The sequence below is a fragment of the Arvicanthis niloticus genome, chromosome 8, assembly GCF_011762505.2.
Source record: "Arvicanthis niloticus isolate mArvNil1 chromosome 8, mArvNil1.pat.X, whole genome shotgun sequence".
NCBI lineage: Eukaryota > Metazoa > Chordata > Mammalia > Rodentia > Muridae > Arvicanthis > Arvicanthis niloticus.
This window is the reverse complement of record NC_047665.1, coordinates 55,523,736-55,542,575: the sequence shown is the minus strand read 5'-3', so window position 1 is coordinate 55,542,575 and position 18,840 is coordinate 55,523,736. Positions and strand designations below refer to the sequence as shown.

General features: G+C 36.7%; 1 protein-coding gene across 3 annotated transcripts in view; it reads right to left on the bottom strand.

The window, feature by feature from the left end:
- Tasor2 (transcription activation suppressor family member 2) overlaps window positions 1-18,226 on the bottom strand; it is a 43,696-nt gene extending 25,470 nt beyond the window's left edge. For all 3 annotated transcript variants that reach the window (XM_034509578.2, XM_076939409.1, XM_076939408.1), the window contains exons 1-7: window positions 17,813-18,226; window positions 6,164-6,306; window positions 5,911-6,034; window positions 5,810-5,829; window positions 5,618-5,717; window positions 2,619-2,719; window positions 886-989 (exon numbers count right to left, since the gene is read on the bottom strand). In XM_034509578.2, coding sequence (XP_034365469.1) covers window positions 886-989; window positions 2,619-2,719; window positions 5,618-5,717; window positions 5,810-5,829; window positions 5,911-5,936 — 351 coding nt within the window. In that variant the 5' untranslated portion in view covers window positions 5,937-6,034; window positions 6,164-6,306; window positions 17,813-18,226. The remainder of the gene's footprint in view (window positions 1-885; window positions 990-2,618; window positions 2,720-5,617; window positions 5,718-5,809; window positions 5,830-5,910; window positions 6,035-6,163; window positions 6,307-17,812) is intronic.
- Window positions 18,227-18,840: the final 614 nt, after the last annotated feature.

The window sequence follows — 18,840 nt, the reverse complement described above, 5'->3', positions numbered from 1 at the left end:
ACTGATTAAGGCCGGTTTAGATTAATGTTATTTGCAACTCAGAGTATTTTAATCAACACTACCATCAAGACAGGTCACTGTCACAAAACACACACATGCATGCCTGGTCTATTTTACTTTACTTATGTCTTATCTATCAGAGTAACAGACAAGAGCTGGCTTGCTTCATTACTGTCAACATTTGCATCATTTCCTTTGGAATATTCAGAAATCACAAAAGGTGGATGAAACTCTGAGTGCAGCATCTATCTACACACAAAGAACCCTAGCTATAACATGACAGTTTTTTTTCTTTTTTTTAAAAAAAGATGTTATTATTTATTTATTCTATGTATATAAGCACACTGTTGCTGTCTTCAGATTTGCCATAAGAAGACATTGGATCCAATTAGAAAGTTGTGAGCTACCATGTGGTTGCTGGGAATTGAACTCAGAACCTCCAAAAGAGCAATCAATGCTTTCAACCACTGAGCCATCTCTTCAGGCCCAACATAATTCTTTAAACAAGTAGCTATTCCTAAGTCTCATTTCTTCTATTATGAAAAAGAAGAAACAACTTGTATAAACCCCTGGATAATGGTTACAAGTGGATTTAAAAGAAGCATCCCAGAAGTGGTATTGTGACTAATATAAATGTACTAGATATATAATCAATGTATCAAGAAAACAGACTTGTTCTTTTAGTTAGGAATATAAGCTGACTAATGAGACATAAAGGTAGGCTGAGATATAAGGAAAATGAAAATGGCAGTTACAATAGTATGTCAGTTAACATTAACAGTGAAAACCCTTCTGGTAAGCTAAATAACGCAGTGAACACTTAGGTACCAACCTCCTAGTTTACGGAAAAAATTAATAATTATACTTGAAATTAGTGATTCTTACCAATTCCTTATTTTTAACATATTCCATTAGCTTATCTATGTTTTCTCCTTGTTTGTTTGTCAATTCAACTTCATATAAATCAAAGCATAAATCTTGACAACAGACTGTAGAGGGAATCAGAAATATAGGACATTTAAATTCTAATTAAAAACATTCCCTAGCTATATCATGTTTTGATCACATACACTCCCTCTACTGCCCTCTCTTCAGGACATGTACATAGTACGTACACAGAGTCTCACTATGTATTCTTGGCTGGCCTTGGAACTTGTCATATAGACTAGAGTGACTTTGAACTCACAGTGACCTGTCCACCTGTCTCCTTAGAGTTGGGATTAAAGCCACATGCCATCACATCTTGCCTTCGGAGGTTTTTTTTGTGTTTTTTTTTTTTTTTTTTTTTTTTAATTCTCTTTAACAATTTTTTTTCAAAATATTTGTTTAATTTTTTTTTTAAAAGATTTATTTTTATTTATATAAGCACATTATAGCTGTCTTCCAACACACACTAGAAGAGGGCATCGGATCCCATTCCAGATGATTGTGAACTACCATTTGGTTATGGGAATTGAACTCAGGACATCTGGAAGAGCAGTTAGTGCTCTTAACCACTGAGCCATCTCTCCAGCACATATTTATTGTTTAAACCTTTCTTAAAATGTACTTTAATTGTAACACTTAAGAGAGGCAGAGGCGGATTTCAAGTTCGAGGCCAACCTGGTCTACCGAGTTGAGTTCCAGGACAGCCAAGGCTATACAGAGAAACCCTGTCTCGAAAAACCAAAAAAAAAAAAAAAGAGAGGCAGAAGCAAGCAGATCTCTTGTGAGTTTGAGGCCAGCCTGGTCTACATAGTAAGTTCCAAGGCAGGCACAATTATGTAATTATGCAATGAGACCCTATCTCAAAAAAAAAAAAAAATGTTCTCTCTTATATTGCTACAAAATCAACAAAATAAATACTAGGCAAAATTATCAGTGTTTCATAAATTACATAACCCAAAATTTTCTCATGTTTTATTTTTGTTGTTGTTGTTGTTATTATTATTATTTATTTATTTTTTTGGAGAAAGGATCTCACAATGTTGCCCTAGTTGGCCTAGAACTTTCAATGTAGACCAGGCTGGTCTCAAACTCATAGAGATCCATCCATCTGCCTGCTTCTGCCTCCCAAATGCTGGTATCATATTTGTTGTGAACTTAACAGTACTTAAATTCAAAACAATAAAAAAAAAAACTGTTGTGCATAAGAGGAATGGTTCTGAGTTTTCAGCTATTTTTTATTATATCTGTTCAATTCCCTAAGCATTCTGTATTAAATAGACAAAGTTTTGTCATTTTTGATGAAATCTGCCAGTTTGTAACTGGCTTCCAAGGAGTGGACAACACAGTAACTCTACAACTTCCTCAAAAGACCATTTTAGCCAGTCAGTGGTAATGCATGCCTTTAATCCCAGCACTTGGGAAGCAGAGGCAGGTGGATTTCTGAGTTTGAGGCCAGCCTGGTCTACATAGAGTAAGTTCCAGGACAGCCAGGGCTACACTGAGAAACCCTGTCTTGAAAAACAAACAAACAAACAAACAAACAAAAAACCCCCCAAAACAACAAACAAACAAACCATTTTAATAAGTATTTAAGATGAAATTTAGACATGTTTGTGAATGTATAGACCACAGAATGGCCAATAATCCAAGAAAGCCCAGGATATAGAGTGTGCCATTACATTTCAACAGACCTTTCTGCTCCAAGTAATTCTGTCTTCTAAAGGCAGCTTCTGGTAGGCTTTCTTTCAGAGAAGACACTTTCATAACATACTTAAAATCTAATTCCCAGGGCCTAAAAAAAAAAAAAAAAAAACCAAAAACTCTTAAAGCAGTGTAATAAATACTGACATGAGCTTATCACTTTCTAACGCAAATGCAAACAGAAATATAATCATAAAAAAGTCCTTAAAGGGCTGGAGAAATAGCTATTAAGAGATTGCATGTACTGCTTCTCTCCTACAGAAAACATGACACTGGCTCCCACACCCACACTGGGGAGGTCTTTTGGCCTCTACTGGCACCTGCACATACATGCACATTCCCACACAATTACTTTTCAAGCCATTAATTTCTGGGTTAGATTATAAATATAATATATAACATATATTATATTTACATATATATTAATATATATAACATAGTAATATAATATACAACATATATTATAATATGTATTTATATTTATAAACAATATAGATTCTTACACATATGACCCACAGATGATATATACAAACATGTTCACATTTTCTGAATACATGTATTTTTAGAATGGCCAAAATATTTAGATGTGTTAAAAAATTATGTATTCTAAAACTGAAAAATTTCATAAATTATACTAAGTTAAGATTCTCTGCAATATTGGGTTATATCATAGAATGAGTCACATGCAGATCTTCATTCTATCATCTCCCAGGTACTTTTTCTTTATAATTTATTTTCAAATAGTATCAGACGTATGTAAAAGTTGTAAAAATAGCACAAGAAATTCCTACACTTTATTATGTTGCTCTCTACATGCTTTGGTTTTTCTTTCCTTCCTTTTTTTTTTTTTTTTTTTTTTTTTTTGTGATAAATTATCTGATGTCTTTTAATCCCCAAATAATTGGGGTTTCCCCAAAAAAGAAGACTTCGTTGCACAACAAATTACCAAAAATTAAGAAATTAACCATTGTAGACTACTATTACTTATCTAATACCTTATCCAAATTTTGCTAAGATTCTTCAAAAATGAAGAACATGAAACTACCAACAAAAACAAATTGAGCACATTGCATATATATTGCAGAATATTAGATCACACTGTAAATCCCTAATTGTGGTATTTATTTACTGGAAAAAAAACCAGTTTTTAGTTGTGGTGTGCTTCAGCCTTAGCCCATACTTTTATTTGCTTGAATATTGCAAACAGGATTAAATAAAGTCAACCGTAGGTCAAGGGGTGGAAAAAGCAACCAGTTGACAGAAAGTCAAAACAGGATTATTACGAGACAGTAAGTGGGAGTTGGGAGGATGGATAGACACACAGGAAGGAGAAGGGAGGGACAACTGAGTTTTAAGGAGAGTTTTGGAGATGATATGAGAGAGGGCATTCATTCTGGGATGCTGACTGAGGAGTCTGATCAGCCTCTCTGAGCTATCAGGCTTTCACCCCAGCATCTGGCTCCTGAGTTTTCATTAGTAAAAATAGAATAATGGAGATTTTGCTTAAAAACAATATATATATATACATATACATATATGTATATATATATACACACACACATATGTATATATATATATATACACACACACATGTATGTATGTATATATATACATACACACATACATACACACACATATGTACACACACATACATACATACACCTGCATGCACATGTATGTATACACGCATAACAGTAAGAATCAAAGAAAAGATGTTAAATAATAGTCAAGAGAAAAGATGCTCATCTAGTTAAGGAGGATGTGGAAGAAGCCTGAGGGATGAGAGCTGGGAGGGGCCAGAGGGAAGGGAGGGTGTAATGTGATAGAATTCTATTTCAATTAAAAGCACAAGTAAAAACTTAAAAAAAAAAAAAAAAAAGGTTGGGTGATGGTGATTTAGTCTTTAATCCCACCACTCCAGGAGGCAGAGGCCTGCCTGCACCCTGGTCTGCATAGCAAGTTCCAAGACAGCCAGGGCTATACAGAAAACCCTGTCTCAAAACACTGAAAAACCAGAACCAACCAACCAAAAAAACTTAAGAAAATAGATTTTTAAGTTGTCTCTTCGGTTAATATGCAAGTTGTAAGAAAATACTGAAAAATATGCAAATAACCAAAATTTCACCTGTTTTATTATCTACTTGAATACTATATGCTATCATTTTTCCTATATTTAGCAACTACACTGTATGGCAAGAAAGAGCTTTTCCTTCTTTTAAAATTATTTTTTCACAAAGTTCTTACTTTACTAACTATGAGCTATACTATCCCCACTCTCTGTTCTTATAAATAGCCAATGGAAAAGGAATTCTGACAGAAATCCAATTATCATATGTCAACTAAACTGTATCTATGCTTTAGTAGTAGGGAGTACAAAAGTATGAACAGACCAAACAAAAAGACTTCTTAAAGATATCCTTTGCAGTTCATCAGGAGAAAAACAAAACAAAACTTCATTATCATAATTCATCATACTACAGATAGATTTAACAGCTACTTTTAGTATTTTTTCAAATAAGGGAATCATGTGACTATTAGAACATCAGATACTATTAATTTTAATGAGTCAATAATAGAATTGAGGGGCTATAATTTGCTGTATTTCTCTGTGGACAAATCTGATTTGTTTTAGAGAAAAAGGAAACTTCTAATATAAAATAATCTAGTCAGGCACGGTAACAGATACAAGTAATCCCAAGTCCATCAGGAGACTGAAATTAGCCCTTGAGCCCTTACGTTCCAAACCAACCTGGGCAATATAACAAGACCTCATGTCAACTACAGCAATAGAAGTATCATTTTCTCTTTAGGGATTAGAATTTAGGTGGTCTGTGTACTTCGGACTCTACACAATCAAAGGCATCCTAGCGTAAAACCAAGTAAACTCACTGTATTTCACACCAATCCTACCCATTACAACATTGAAATGAGTACCCAGCAATGGAAAAACAAAACATGTATTAAGGATGACAGCCAACATAATACTTACAGTTGTACTGGAACCACTGTGCCATAAGTAGACCGAAGAGTTATATCACACAGCAAACAACCCTGAATAATTAACTGCCCTTTCCATGGAGAGACGAGAGCTTTAAGAAATGAGGACAAAAAGCAGCTGATTACGTTGTGAAACATTTACCAAAACAACAACAAAAACCACAAGAACTAATTAATTTCTTACCATTTGTATTAAGCTCAAGTCTAGAAAGAAACAAAAAGTTTATTAGGAAAAGAGAAACAAATCAAATAAAAATATGCATTTATTATTTTGTTATTACTTACATGCTTTTATAAGTGGGTGCTGCCATCTTTTAGGTTCCTTGTGCTGAGAAGCTACAATTATATAAGGACAGGTCTGTCTGGGTCATTTAATAACAGTGTCACCTGAACGTTCAAAGAGGTAATGCTGAAAGAAGGAAAATAAGTATTATTAGCACTATGGAACTGCTATGAATTAAGCTTATCCCAACCTCAGCCAAATCTGAAACTTAGGACATTAAATTAAGAAATATTTTTTTAGGTATAATTTACTCACAGTGACTTAGTTTGAAGGCACAAAAATGACTTCTTTTGTAAGAAACTTTGTAGGTATCTGCATCCACGTAGCAGTCATAGCCATAAGATGGCCAAGGATAGTTAGTTACCTGTATAATTCTCAGACACAAACCTGAGTTTTCCCTAGAATCAAAACATGAGAGTCATCAGAAGTATTCAAGCAGCAATAGTCTTAACAGTAAGGTTTATTTTAACAATAGCCTAATAGGGATATAGATGTGTTTTTTCACCAGTAACCAAAATAAAACTTATGCTTCTTAGAAAAATAATAATCTTAGAGCCATTAATGGTTTTAATCACCCACAGGTACTTTAAACTTAAAAAAAAAAAAAAAAAAAAAAAGCTGTGCTTGTGTATCTTTCTGAGGTTTTTCATCACACAAAGGAATACATGATCAGACCAATTATTGTTAATGAAACTTCACTGAATGGCTATGCAGTGATTGTAATACAAAATAAGACAAATTAAATCTAAATTATCAAAAGATGAGTTTCTAAACCAAAGTATTAATGAACTGTAAATTATTGCTGTGCCCTGAACATTTTCAAGGGGAAATTTTGCCTGCATGTATGAGAATGTCAGATCCCCTAAAACTGGAGTTACAGACTATTGTGAGCTGCCATGTGGGTGCTGGGACTTGAACATGGGTCTTCTGGAAGAGCAGCCAGTGCTCTTAACCACTGAGCCATTTCTCCAGCCCAAAAGTCAAGTTTTAACATATGATGAAATGTCAAGAATGATTAAGTGTGAAGGGGGAGAGGCTCATAAGCTTCCTTTACTTGCTGAGGAGCTACTGACATATGACAGCTTGTGGGATAGAAACCTTTCTCTTCAAGGGTATGGCCCTAATATGTCCACCAAACTCCATGGATGACTACACTCAAGATTATATATATAGGCAGCACAAATTGGACTTGGTGGGTTATTTTTTAAAAAGTATAGGAAGTTCAGAAGGGGCAGGGAAATGGAAGATGAATCTGAGAGGAGTTAAAAGGAGTAAATATCAAAATACATTATATGAAATTCTCAAAGAATTAATAAAAATATTACATTAAATAAAAAAGACCAGGTGCTGGCTCAACGATTAAGAACACTGGCTACTCTTCCAGAGGATCTGGGTTTAATTCCCAGCACGCAAATAATAGCTAGAAACTGACTGAAACTCTAGTTCCAGAGGATCTCCTCAGACACTAGGCACACACAACTATAAGATACAAATATATGTGTAAGCAAAACACTCATACACAAAATAAAGACAAAACTCTATACTGTACAGTCCTATTTACATAAATGTCTTGAATAGACAGATTGAAAAAAGTGGGAAATAGTCAACTAGACTATTTAGACTAGTGATGATTTCATAAATCTGAATACCTGAGAAAACACACACACACGAGAGAGAGAGAGAGAGAGAGAGAGAGAGAGAGAGAGAGAGAGAGAGAGACCATATCGTTTAAATGGGTGAATACTATCGCACAGGAAATCATCAGAAATCTGGCCATCATACATTATGATCCTTTTCAGTCCTCTAAGTTAATTTCCCCTGGTACTGCTAAGCACCCCTCTTCTTGAACTCCTGCTGCTTTGGGCTCATATGCTCCTCTACTTCCCCATTATCTAGTTCTATTAATGTCCCAAAGATTTTGGCCACCTATTCCTTCTAAACCATCCCATATGATATCTTGATTTCAACTGATAGCCCCAACCCTGGTTTAGGTGGATCCCTCCCTAAATTATTTTAATTGTCTGCAAGGCTGTAAAGGCTGAATGTTTCTCTAATTCAGAAAAGTAGTACCTGTCCACTTCCTGAGAAATTACTAAGTACAAGTTCCTTGGCTAAGGACTTAACTGTCATTTAATTCTCACAGTAATGCTACAAAGTTATCTATTTTCCAAACAAGAAACTGAAGCATAAAACTTTCATGTTAATCCTGTTTTTTAAACAAGTTAAAATTACCTATTTATAGCTAATATTACCTATTTATATCCTCAAATTTATCAGCGTCTCTTTCATTCTTTTCTTCCTGACTCCTTTCTACTCATAGTACCAGTGCAATCTGTTGAAAGCCTTATATTCTCTTACCCTAACATTCCACAGTTGTCAAGTTTGCTCAGGCCTACCTGTTCTCTATTCTTATGTCATAATGATGGTATAAAAGATCCTTATGAAAGTTATCTCTTGGCATTTAAAAATACCTTGGTTTTATATTCAAAACTCAATTATGTCTAAACTCCTAACTGAAAATTATGACCTGCTCAACACTAATGAATCTGGCTTTTATTATGGCCATCTCAAGGAATTAACTAAACCTCATTTTATTTTGTAGAGAAGAAATTCACTTTCCTCAGACCTACATCTGGCTGGATTGTTCAAAGGGCTAACAGCACAATAATAAAGCTATTTTGATTATAAATCTTAAAATGAAATATTTATTCTATGTTTATTATAAATCTTCAAATGAAAATTATAAATCTTAAAATTTCTATAATCTATAAAACAATATACAATTTGGTCGCTGTATTCACGGTTCAAAACAAGCTCATATAGAGCAACTATGTTTTAATTGATGATATAGAAATTTTCATAAAGTTTTATCATTTCTATTAACAAAGATATTACAAGCAAAGCCAAACTTTTTAAAAGAAAAATTAGTGCAGGTCCAATGTACATTTTATTCCTATTTAGATGATTAGTTTAAATAACCACAGGCTTTTCTGTTGTTATTTTACAGTCCTTATATGTTAGTTCTAATTATTTTTTAGGTAAACCTGTCTTTGCTCCTCATAACAGTTCTCTTCCAAAGGACCCAAACTCAATATTCAGCACCTACTTGGTAGCTCACAACAGTCTGTAACTTCAGAGGATCTGAACACCTATTCCGGCCTCTGTGGACACCAGGAACACATGCAGCACACACACATATATGCAAGCAAAACACTGAAACACATTAACACCCCCCCCCCCCGCAAAATCCAATTCAAAAACACATATTCAAAGCTGGATATGATACACTTGCCAGAGGAAGTAAGACCTTCAGTTTGATGTCAGACTCAAAAAACAGACCATCAACATTTGAAATACAAATATAGTAATATATCTCTTATGATGCAATTTGAACATTACTTATCTTAGACTAAAATTTAATAAGTTGTAACTATGGACATTGCAATTAAAAATTAAAAAAAAAAAAAAAGTTTTGCCGGGCGGTGGTGGTGCACGCCTTTAACCCCAGCACTTGGGAGGCAGAGGCAGGCGGATTTCTGAGTTCAAGGCCAGCCTGGTCTACAGAGTGAGTTCCAAGACAGCCAGGGCTACACAGAGAAACCCTGTCTCGAAAAACCAAAAAAAAATAAATAAATTTTTTTTTTTTTTGCTTTACACATCTAAATTATAACTGCAATTTAATTATTCTACTTTAGACTTGGCATAACGTTATTTTAACCTTGTATTACTCAAATGCTGATTTCTCTGCCCAATACAATATCTGGTTGTTATCAGGACACGGCATTGTAATGCTTATTCCAAGTATCTTTTGTCTCAGTGTTGTATAAACACTGCTCCCCATTCATTTTCTACTTTGGAGAGAGGAGAGAAGGGAGAGGGAGAGAGAGTGAGCATGCTGAGCAGCCAATGACTGAATGGAGGTGAGAATAGCGCTGAACTTCCAATTCCAGTGAGGAAAGGGGTAGAGAGAGGAGATCTGGTCATGAGGTGAGGGATCAGAAGCTACTATGAGAACACAAATGAAGCAGAGACAGGTGAACACTAAAATGCAAGTATCTCAGAGATGTTGGCTCAGAAGTAGATCTATTAGTTTAGAGGATTAGAAAAGATTAATAGTTGCTTAGTTATTATCTTTTAAAATTTAACAAAAATAGTCCCTGTCTTAATTATGTAGGAGGTAGTTGGGTTAGAAAAAAAAAGACTACCACTACTAAATTTCTTACAATATAGACTCAATCATAGCTTATAACACTTCTGATTTGAGCCCCATATCTCAATCATCTCTATGGAAAGCTAGAAAGACGGTCATAGTCTATTTCTATCTTCAATTCTTGACATAGTCCTGTTCCTTGCTAATGTCAAAAATTCTAAAGTGAAAAGGACAATGATAAAGTGAACAAAAGTTTACCAAGCATCTAATTTGCATTTGAATAAATCCGTAAAGTTTACATTTCTCCCAACTCTTAGGTATGGCTTAGCTTTTGCCAATGCCACAGAAGCTGACATCTATTCAGTTCATGCTGAGTGGTGGTGAGAAATGCCTTTAATCCCAGTACTTGGGAAGCAGAGGCAGGTGGATTTCTGCAAGTTCAAGACCAGCCTGGTCTACAGAGTGAGTTCCAGGACAGGCAGGGCTACACAGAGAAAAACTCTGCCAAAAAAAAACAAAAAACAAAAAAACAAACACCACACTTGGACAACTAAATTGAGTAATTCTTCCCCCCCCCCCCATCGTACTACATTTATGAATTTTATGTTTGCTTTACTCACAGTTTACTCTGGCTACACTGAGCCCATGGGTCAGAAAAGCTTGTTCCACAGCAAAATACTAATTTGTTCTAAAAGCAATAACACACTGAAATGCTTTTATTCCAAGTCTTTAACTGCTAACAACACAGAAATTATGCTTACAGGAATAATTTTCTCTCTGAAAAAAAATCTTTTGAGACAAAAAGCAGAGATCATATAGCTGAATATTCACTTTGATAGAATAAAAGTAAAATACAATAAAATCACTCAACACCCTAAATTAGTAATCCATTCATTATGCAAAATAGTCTCTATTGTAGAGAAACAAATTAAAGGAACTCGGATTAGAAATCAAAGACATGAGAAAAAAATATCAGTACTATAATTGTGAAGGAATATGTAGACCAGGAAGCATATTATGTTGTATTTACTATACAGAAGATAATTTGAACTCTCTAGCAAATTATTTAAATTCATACAGAATTATATAATTATGTGCTATTTCAAAATAGCAAACAGACTTAGATATTTCAATTTACCCAGTGGCAGCTGCTTTTTAAAAAAAAAAAAAAGGGAGGGGGGACTGGAAAGTATATTCACTGAATTAAAAAATTATATGTACAAACTATGACTTATTCATCTGACTGCAAGTTGGTTAGATTAGGTTGAATATTCAATGCTCAACATCCTCAGTCATCAGGGAAATGTAAATCAAAACAACCCTGAGATACCACCTCACACCAGTCAGAATGGCTAAAATAAAAAACTCAGGTGATAGTAGATGCTGTCGAGGATGTGGAGAAAGAGGAACACTCCTCCATTGTTGGTGGGATTGCAAGCTGGTACAACCACTCTGAAAATCAGTCTGATGGTTCCTCAGAAAATTGGACATAGCATTACCTGAGGATCCAGCTATAACACTCCTGGGCATATACCCAGAAGAAGCTACAACATAGAACAAGGACATATGCTCCACTATGTTCATAGCAGCCTTATTTATAATAGCCAGAAGCTGGAAAGAATCCAGATGTCCTTCAACAGAGGAATGGATACAAAAAATGTGGTACATTTACACAATGGAGTATTACTCAGCTCTTAAAAATAATAAATTCGAGAAGTTCTTAAGTAAATGGATGGAACTAGAAATTATCATCCTGAGTGAGATAATCCAATCACAAAAGAACACACATGGTATTTACTCATTGATAATCGGATACCAGCCCAAAATTTTGCTTGGAATAGCCAAGACTCAACACACAGACCACATAAAGCTAATGAAGAAGGAAGAACAAGTGTGGATGCCTAGGTCCTACTTAGAAGGAGTAACAAAAATACTCAAGGGAGCAAATATGGAAACAAAGTGTGGGACAGAAACTGAAGAAAGAGCCACCTGGAGACCATTCCACCTGGGTATCCATCCCAGGTACAGTCACCAAAGGTAGACACTGATGTGGATGGCAGGAGGTGCATGCTGACAAGAGCCTGATATAGCTGTCTCCTTAGAGGTCTGCCAAAGGCTGACACATTCAGAGGCCAATGCTCACAGCTAACCACTGATTTGATCAAGGGTTTCCCAATGGAGAAGTTAGAGAAAAGACTGAAGGAGCAGAAAGGATGTGTGGCCCCATGAGGAGAGCAACAATACCAACCAACCAGAGCTCCCCAATGTCTAAACCACCAGCCTGGGAGCACACAGGGAAGGACCCATGACTCCATCTGTACATGAAGGGGAGGATGGCCTTGTTGGGCATAGGTGGGAGAGGAGATTCTTGGTCCCATGAAGGATGTACACCAAGTAGGGGGGAATTCGAGGGTGGGGAAGTAAGAGTGGGGTGGTAGGTGGGGGCACATCCTCATAGAAGCATGAGGAAGGAGGATGGGATAGGAGGTTCCTGGGTGGTGGGGGAAGGGGTGCTAGGGGATAAAATCTGCAATGTAAATATAATATCCAATAAAAATAATAAAATAAGGAAAAAAAGAATATTCAACTTTAAAAATAAATGTAACTTACATTTTAGCCCCAGCTGGCCTTTGAACTTGCAGTGATCTGCCTGTCTTAGCCTCTTAAGTGCAATATTTAACTCCTGAAGATTGTTTTTAATATTCCCCAAATTTGTCCTTTGTAATACAAAGTTTCTGATCAGGGAGATACTTATAATTTTTAAGATTTTTTTTGTTTGTTTGACATGATGCCCAAAAGGTAAATTGTTAAAGATCATATAATTTTGATTAAAATTATTTTAAGATGTAAGTGGTTGTACGTATTCTTTCACCCTGTAGTGTGATACTGGGGATCCAACGTGCTAAACAAATGCTCTATTACTGAGCCACACCCACTAGTCCTTTATGGTAACTTTTTAAAGACATCCATATAAACTCTGTGACCAATGTTCTAACTTATCAAGTTGGGTTTATGAACTTATTCTTTAGCATTAAATTATTAATTTTCAATGAAGCAACAGTACCAAACTCATTGGTACATGGAGTACCCCCACAAAAAGATATTAAGTGGTTTTTCTCAGAAACTATCTTTTAAAAAACAAAACAAAAACAAACAAACAAAAAACCCATTTTTCAGGAACAACTACATTTTAAAGTCCATCTTTGATTCTTTCAGTAATTATCTCTTACAAAACAAGGGGCAGAAACAAGATCCTTTTTAAACTGCTTTCATCATTATACATATATTCTACCCCACATCCCCTGAACACAGAGGTCAAATAGATCCTGTAACCAAATGAACTAGAGCTGGTGTCAAACAGCTCTTCTCCTAAGAGGAAGTAGCTATACATTAAAGGGTGTATTTCATCAAGCAACAGTTTACTGACAATTAGCAAGAGATTTACTTTTCCAATTAAATATTATTGTATTTTATTAAATGAAAACAGAAATTATGTCCTAGGCACATTTCTTATGACAAAAGCAGTAATTAGATCAGAAACCAATTTTAAAAAGACAAAATGAAAAGCAGAAGACAGGAGAATATTGTCAAGAGCTTAGCACCAGACTGGATCACGACTTGGTCTAGCAAGTATTTTCTGTAACAAACTCTAAGTTACTCGGAGGCCAGAAGCTGCAGGCCTCTGGATCTACTGACACTTGTTGCTAACAGCTGAGTGATTAGGTAAAGGAGTTATTGCTATTGCTCCCTTCTCAGGCCAGGCAGCCAGAAGCCCTTCACTGGCCTGGCTGGTTAACTCTTTGTGAACCAGAGAGGAAGGAAAGGAAAAGAATTAAAATTCTTTATACAGACAAATATGCACAGACACATATATATTCATACACACATTTACATTTTTATTCACATTTTCATTTACATGTTAACACAGCTACATTCTTATGGGCCCAACCACCTGTCTCATACACTCCACAAGTATTTATGCATATTTACATACACACAGATACTTATACACTTACATGTAGACAAACAGACTTATACTTTTTTTAAAATTCCAGCTACTGGAGAGATGGTTAAGAACACATACTGCTTTTGAAGAATCCCAAGTTCAGTTCTTAGCACCCATGTTGGGTGTAGCTCCAGATCCATCCTCTTCTGCCCTTCACAGGTACCTGCCCTAGAGTGCACAAACCCTCACACAAATATATATATAACTTAAACATAAAATCTTAAAAAAAAATTCCAGCCAGGCATGGTGTAGCATACCTGTGATTCCAGAAACTCAAGAACCATGGCAGGGAAATCATAGGTACAGGGCAGTATGAGTGACATAAATTCTCAAAAAGAAAATATATTCTAACAGATCTCTTTAATCCAGGGTGGCACACATACTAGGCATATATCCTATTACTCAGCATTTGCAGCCCTTAAAACAGAAAAAGTACAGGGATGAGGATATGGCTCAGGGGTAGCTTGGTCTGCATTATGTATTAAACTTTGGATTCAATTCTTAGTACCACAAAATAAACACACAAAATACACAAGTGTATATATCATCTAGTTATATCAAAATAATTTAGTGAAAAATTAAAAATAAACATTTTTATTGGTAAGATTAATATAAATGATAAATTAGAGGTAAGATAAATCAAAACCAGTTGACAGTAATAAGAAATGGTTAATATTAAAATTAAAAGATGTAAAATAATAAGACATTTAAATAGTAAGAGGGCACCTGTAATAACTCTGATAAATACTAAGACAAAGTCCTAAAAAACATATGGCAGAGTCCTAGAAAAGTCTAATTTAACAAATGTGAAAGATATCTACATGTTACTATGTATTAGTATTAATATATTACATAGTTAAATATATGATATATTAAATATATAACATATATGCACGTGCATGCACACACACATTTGTTATTATTTGGAAGATCTATGAAATTTAGGGAACCGGTATTTTCCAAATGACTAATACAGGAATGAAAGCTCTCTGAAGTACAAGCTTGATAAAAGGAAACTATTATCAAAATCGATGAATACCAAAAAAACCCCATATCTATGAGAAATTAAAATGTCCCTCCCTTCTTTTCCAACCACTGAACTAGCCAATACCAGAACATTTTGCCATATACTTCAACTAAATCTGTACAACAAAGCGCAGAAATACCTGAGCAATTAAATAAAGCAATTAAAGGTGACATAATGTATTTGCAAACACACTGTACAATGTTACTCTTATCACTAATATATTTTGAAAGGTCAATAGCTGTTTTTCATCAAAAATGTTATTTAAGCCAAGATGTAATTGGTTTAGTTTTTAAACATTCTAATAAATATGTTTGAAAGTAATCAATTTAATATCTAATGTAGTAATTATCAATAGATATAACTGCAGTATGCAGTATTTTTACAAATGTAGAGGAACTGGCTGGGATGTAGACCAGTGCTTGTCTAGAATATACAAAACCCTGTCTCAGTCACTGACATGGCATAAATCCAGCATGGCAGTGTGTTTGTAATCCCAGCATTTTAGAGGACCCAGCAGGAGGATCAAGAGTTTAATTCCAGCCTTTGCTATATATATCAAGTTCAGGATAGCCTAGGCTATAATTAAAAAAAAAAAAAAATGTGTAAAGGAGCATGGACACATGCTGTAACATAAATTTTGGAATATAAGACAAAATATGAATATAAAGCATGACTCTCTAAGTTAAAAATAGGTCAAGATATGTTAGTTAATATAGTGAAAGTTCAAGGAATACTTTCCTTCTAGAAAAGACACACACAATCTAATTCTAGGTACCTGTAATGCTCTATTTAAACAAGGTGCAGAAACAGCCTGTTTGTTTTTGTTTTTGTTTTTTTTTTTTTTGTAAACACATTTTCACACACAATAAAAATATATTCTTAGAAGGAAAAAAATAACAATGTCTTTTCTTAAATGAATCTATAAATGCAATGAATAAGCTATACAATGCAAACACAAATATCCCAATGTGGTTTTCTATAGAGATTGAGATGATTTATCTGGAAGAAATAAAGAAGAATCCAGAGTTTCCCTGGTCCCCATTCCCCAAAAGAAAGTACCAATGTATATCATAAAGCTACCATAACTAAAACAGTATGGTAACTGTTAAATAGGGCAAAGCAGAGTGTTCAGACTGAATATCATAAACAAGGAATATTGGACTGTCTCAAATGTTTGACTTTCTTATTCACTAGCAAAGATTAAAAAGAGGTTTTTTTGTTTTTTTTTTTTCAATTATTAGATGGGTTAAAATGTTTAGAAAACATTGTTACCATCCAGTGCTGCATAACAGAGTAATGAAAATCATACCTAAGGGGAATGAAAACTTAAAAGTAAAATCATCCCAGGGTATTTAACAGACTGCCTAGCATTATCGTAAGAATTTGATTTTACAAGCAGTTAGCAGCAGCACCTAAACCCTGTTTATAACAGCTGCAGGGGAAAAAAATCCTAGCTCTGCAGAACTGTTATAAGAAAAATCTTAAAAATGTTCACTGACAAGACACGAAGGATAAACATGTCCAATAATATTTGTGCTAAACAGATATGCTACAGGTAACAAGTAGTATCAGGCAAGTTTCCTGGCAGTTTTCAAATTTCAATTTACTTAAGCAAATGTTTAGACCAGAAGAGATGCCATTTATCTTTATTTAAAAGAATGTAGGAAACGAATTGGCAACACACTTCAAAGATCATCTTCCTTAAAACAGTAACTACTGACAAATATTCGGTTATCTTTTTATTTTTTCTAACTTGGCTCGCTAGGTATTGATGTACACTGCTAACACTGGAGCTATCCTTTACCAAACAGTTTTCCAATACGGGAGAATTCGCTTACACTATCAGGTATATGTGCTTTGTCCTAAACCTTTTCGGTAGGATTTCCAACAACATCAGATTCTATACTATGACATATTCACCCCCGCCTTCCTTTTGCTCTTCTGAAGGGAAACACTGTGAGTCCTCAGGTCGTCTGTATTATACAGGTGTAGGAAAGACTTTCCTTAACTTCCCTGTTCTAAGTTTACCTTCAGAAAAAAAAAAAAATACAGTAGAGAGTAGCTTAAAGTAAGGCGCGTCAAACTGCTAAACGGAGATTAAGGGAGACCCGAGACCTTTGAAACCAGCTCCAGTTTTGAAAGTTAAGCCACGTTTGCTACCGAGTGCCGGTTGCTACTCCTCTCTAACCAACGTCGGGGGCATATTCCTTCAACGCTGCTGCAGCCGGCTGCTGTCTTCCATATGGGTAGGCCCATTTACACGTAATAAAGCAGTAAACCATGCCATGTGTTGCCTTGGATTCTACAGAATCCAGAAACCCGACCTGAGGGTTTCCCCCAAACCCCTCCGGAGGACGAGCTAGGCCAAGCCCAACCAAGGGAAAACGTCAGTGCAGAACTGATCACATCCCTTGGGGATGGAGCTGCCCCGTGACAGGTGACACAAACAAAACGCGCCCGGGTCTCTGCCTCAGGGTGCAGACACCCATTCCAGCGCCCCCCGTCACGGGCTTGGGAGAAACCCTGGCTAACCTCACTCTTCCCAAGTCGGAGAGAAGGAGCGTGGGGGGCCCCCGCATCCCGGGCGACCGAGGCGTCTGCCCAGTGGCCCCGCGCGCCCGCCCACCAGCCCTCAGTCACCACACGCGTCCCGCGAGCCCCGCTCTTCCCTCCGCACGAGGGTCCTCGCCCGGGACGCCCCGACACCTGAGGGAGCGTTACCTGTCCCCGGCGCGACAGCCTTCTCTGAGGAGTGGAGCTCACGGCTCAGTGTCCTTCCCATGCTTTTCCAGCTCGTCCCTTTCTCCTCCTGGCCCCTCGCCCTGCCGCCTCTCCCGAACCCAGGTGTCCCGGCCGCGCGCGCACGCTCCGGTCCCTCACTCAGCCTGACGGGCGGGAAGCAGCTTCGGGGACAAGGCAGGCGCTGGGAAGCTGTCCGCGCTCCAGCCCCCGGGTACCAGCAACCGGAAGTGAAACCTCGTGAACAAGGAGAAAGGGAGGGGGCTCAGAAGACAGAAAGTGAAAACTAAAGCGCCGTGGTCGCGTCACGGGGGCCAATCACAGGGAGCACGCCAAAGCGCAGGCGCGACCGCCGGCGGCGTCCACGTTGCTCTTGCTTTTTCTTTCTGCGCAGGCGTGCGAGAAGGGCCAGGCTAGCTCTAGATTGGACGAGCCAGTCTCCCCTGGCTTCTCGCGAGATTTAGGTGGCCGGATATAGAAGGCGTGCACAGGAAGTGAGCCTCTGCCGGAACCACCTCTAGTGTATTGTGGGTTTCTCATGGCCGCTTTCTGGCCTATTCTGTACCAGGTGGTATAATGGGTCAGGGCAAGATAGTACAGAGACGCTTCCATCTTGTATCCTTGCTGAGGCCATTTTAAGGTTAACTAAAAATGATTTCCTTGATGGAAAATTACCCAACTATTCTAGGACTTGAGGCCAAGATGGCACAGCTACCTTAGTTTCTGTCATACCGCTTGCTTGTCTAAACCTCCCCCTGCAACTACTGAGTGGGATACAGGATGTAGTTTTGCTTTTAAAAGCCCCTCAGTATAAGGAAGATGTAAATGCTCAGGGCTACACTTATGTCCGAAAACCTGAGTATAGTCCCAGCTGGCTGTAGTAAAGACAATCTACTAGCTACAAATTGAAGGTCGTCTCCAGTGACTCTGGTGATGCACATCTCAATGCTGTTTGAGTTTACTGAATGCTAAATCCATACAAAACTTAAGTTCACTGTGGGAGTTCCCCA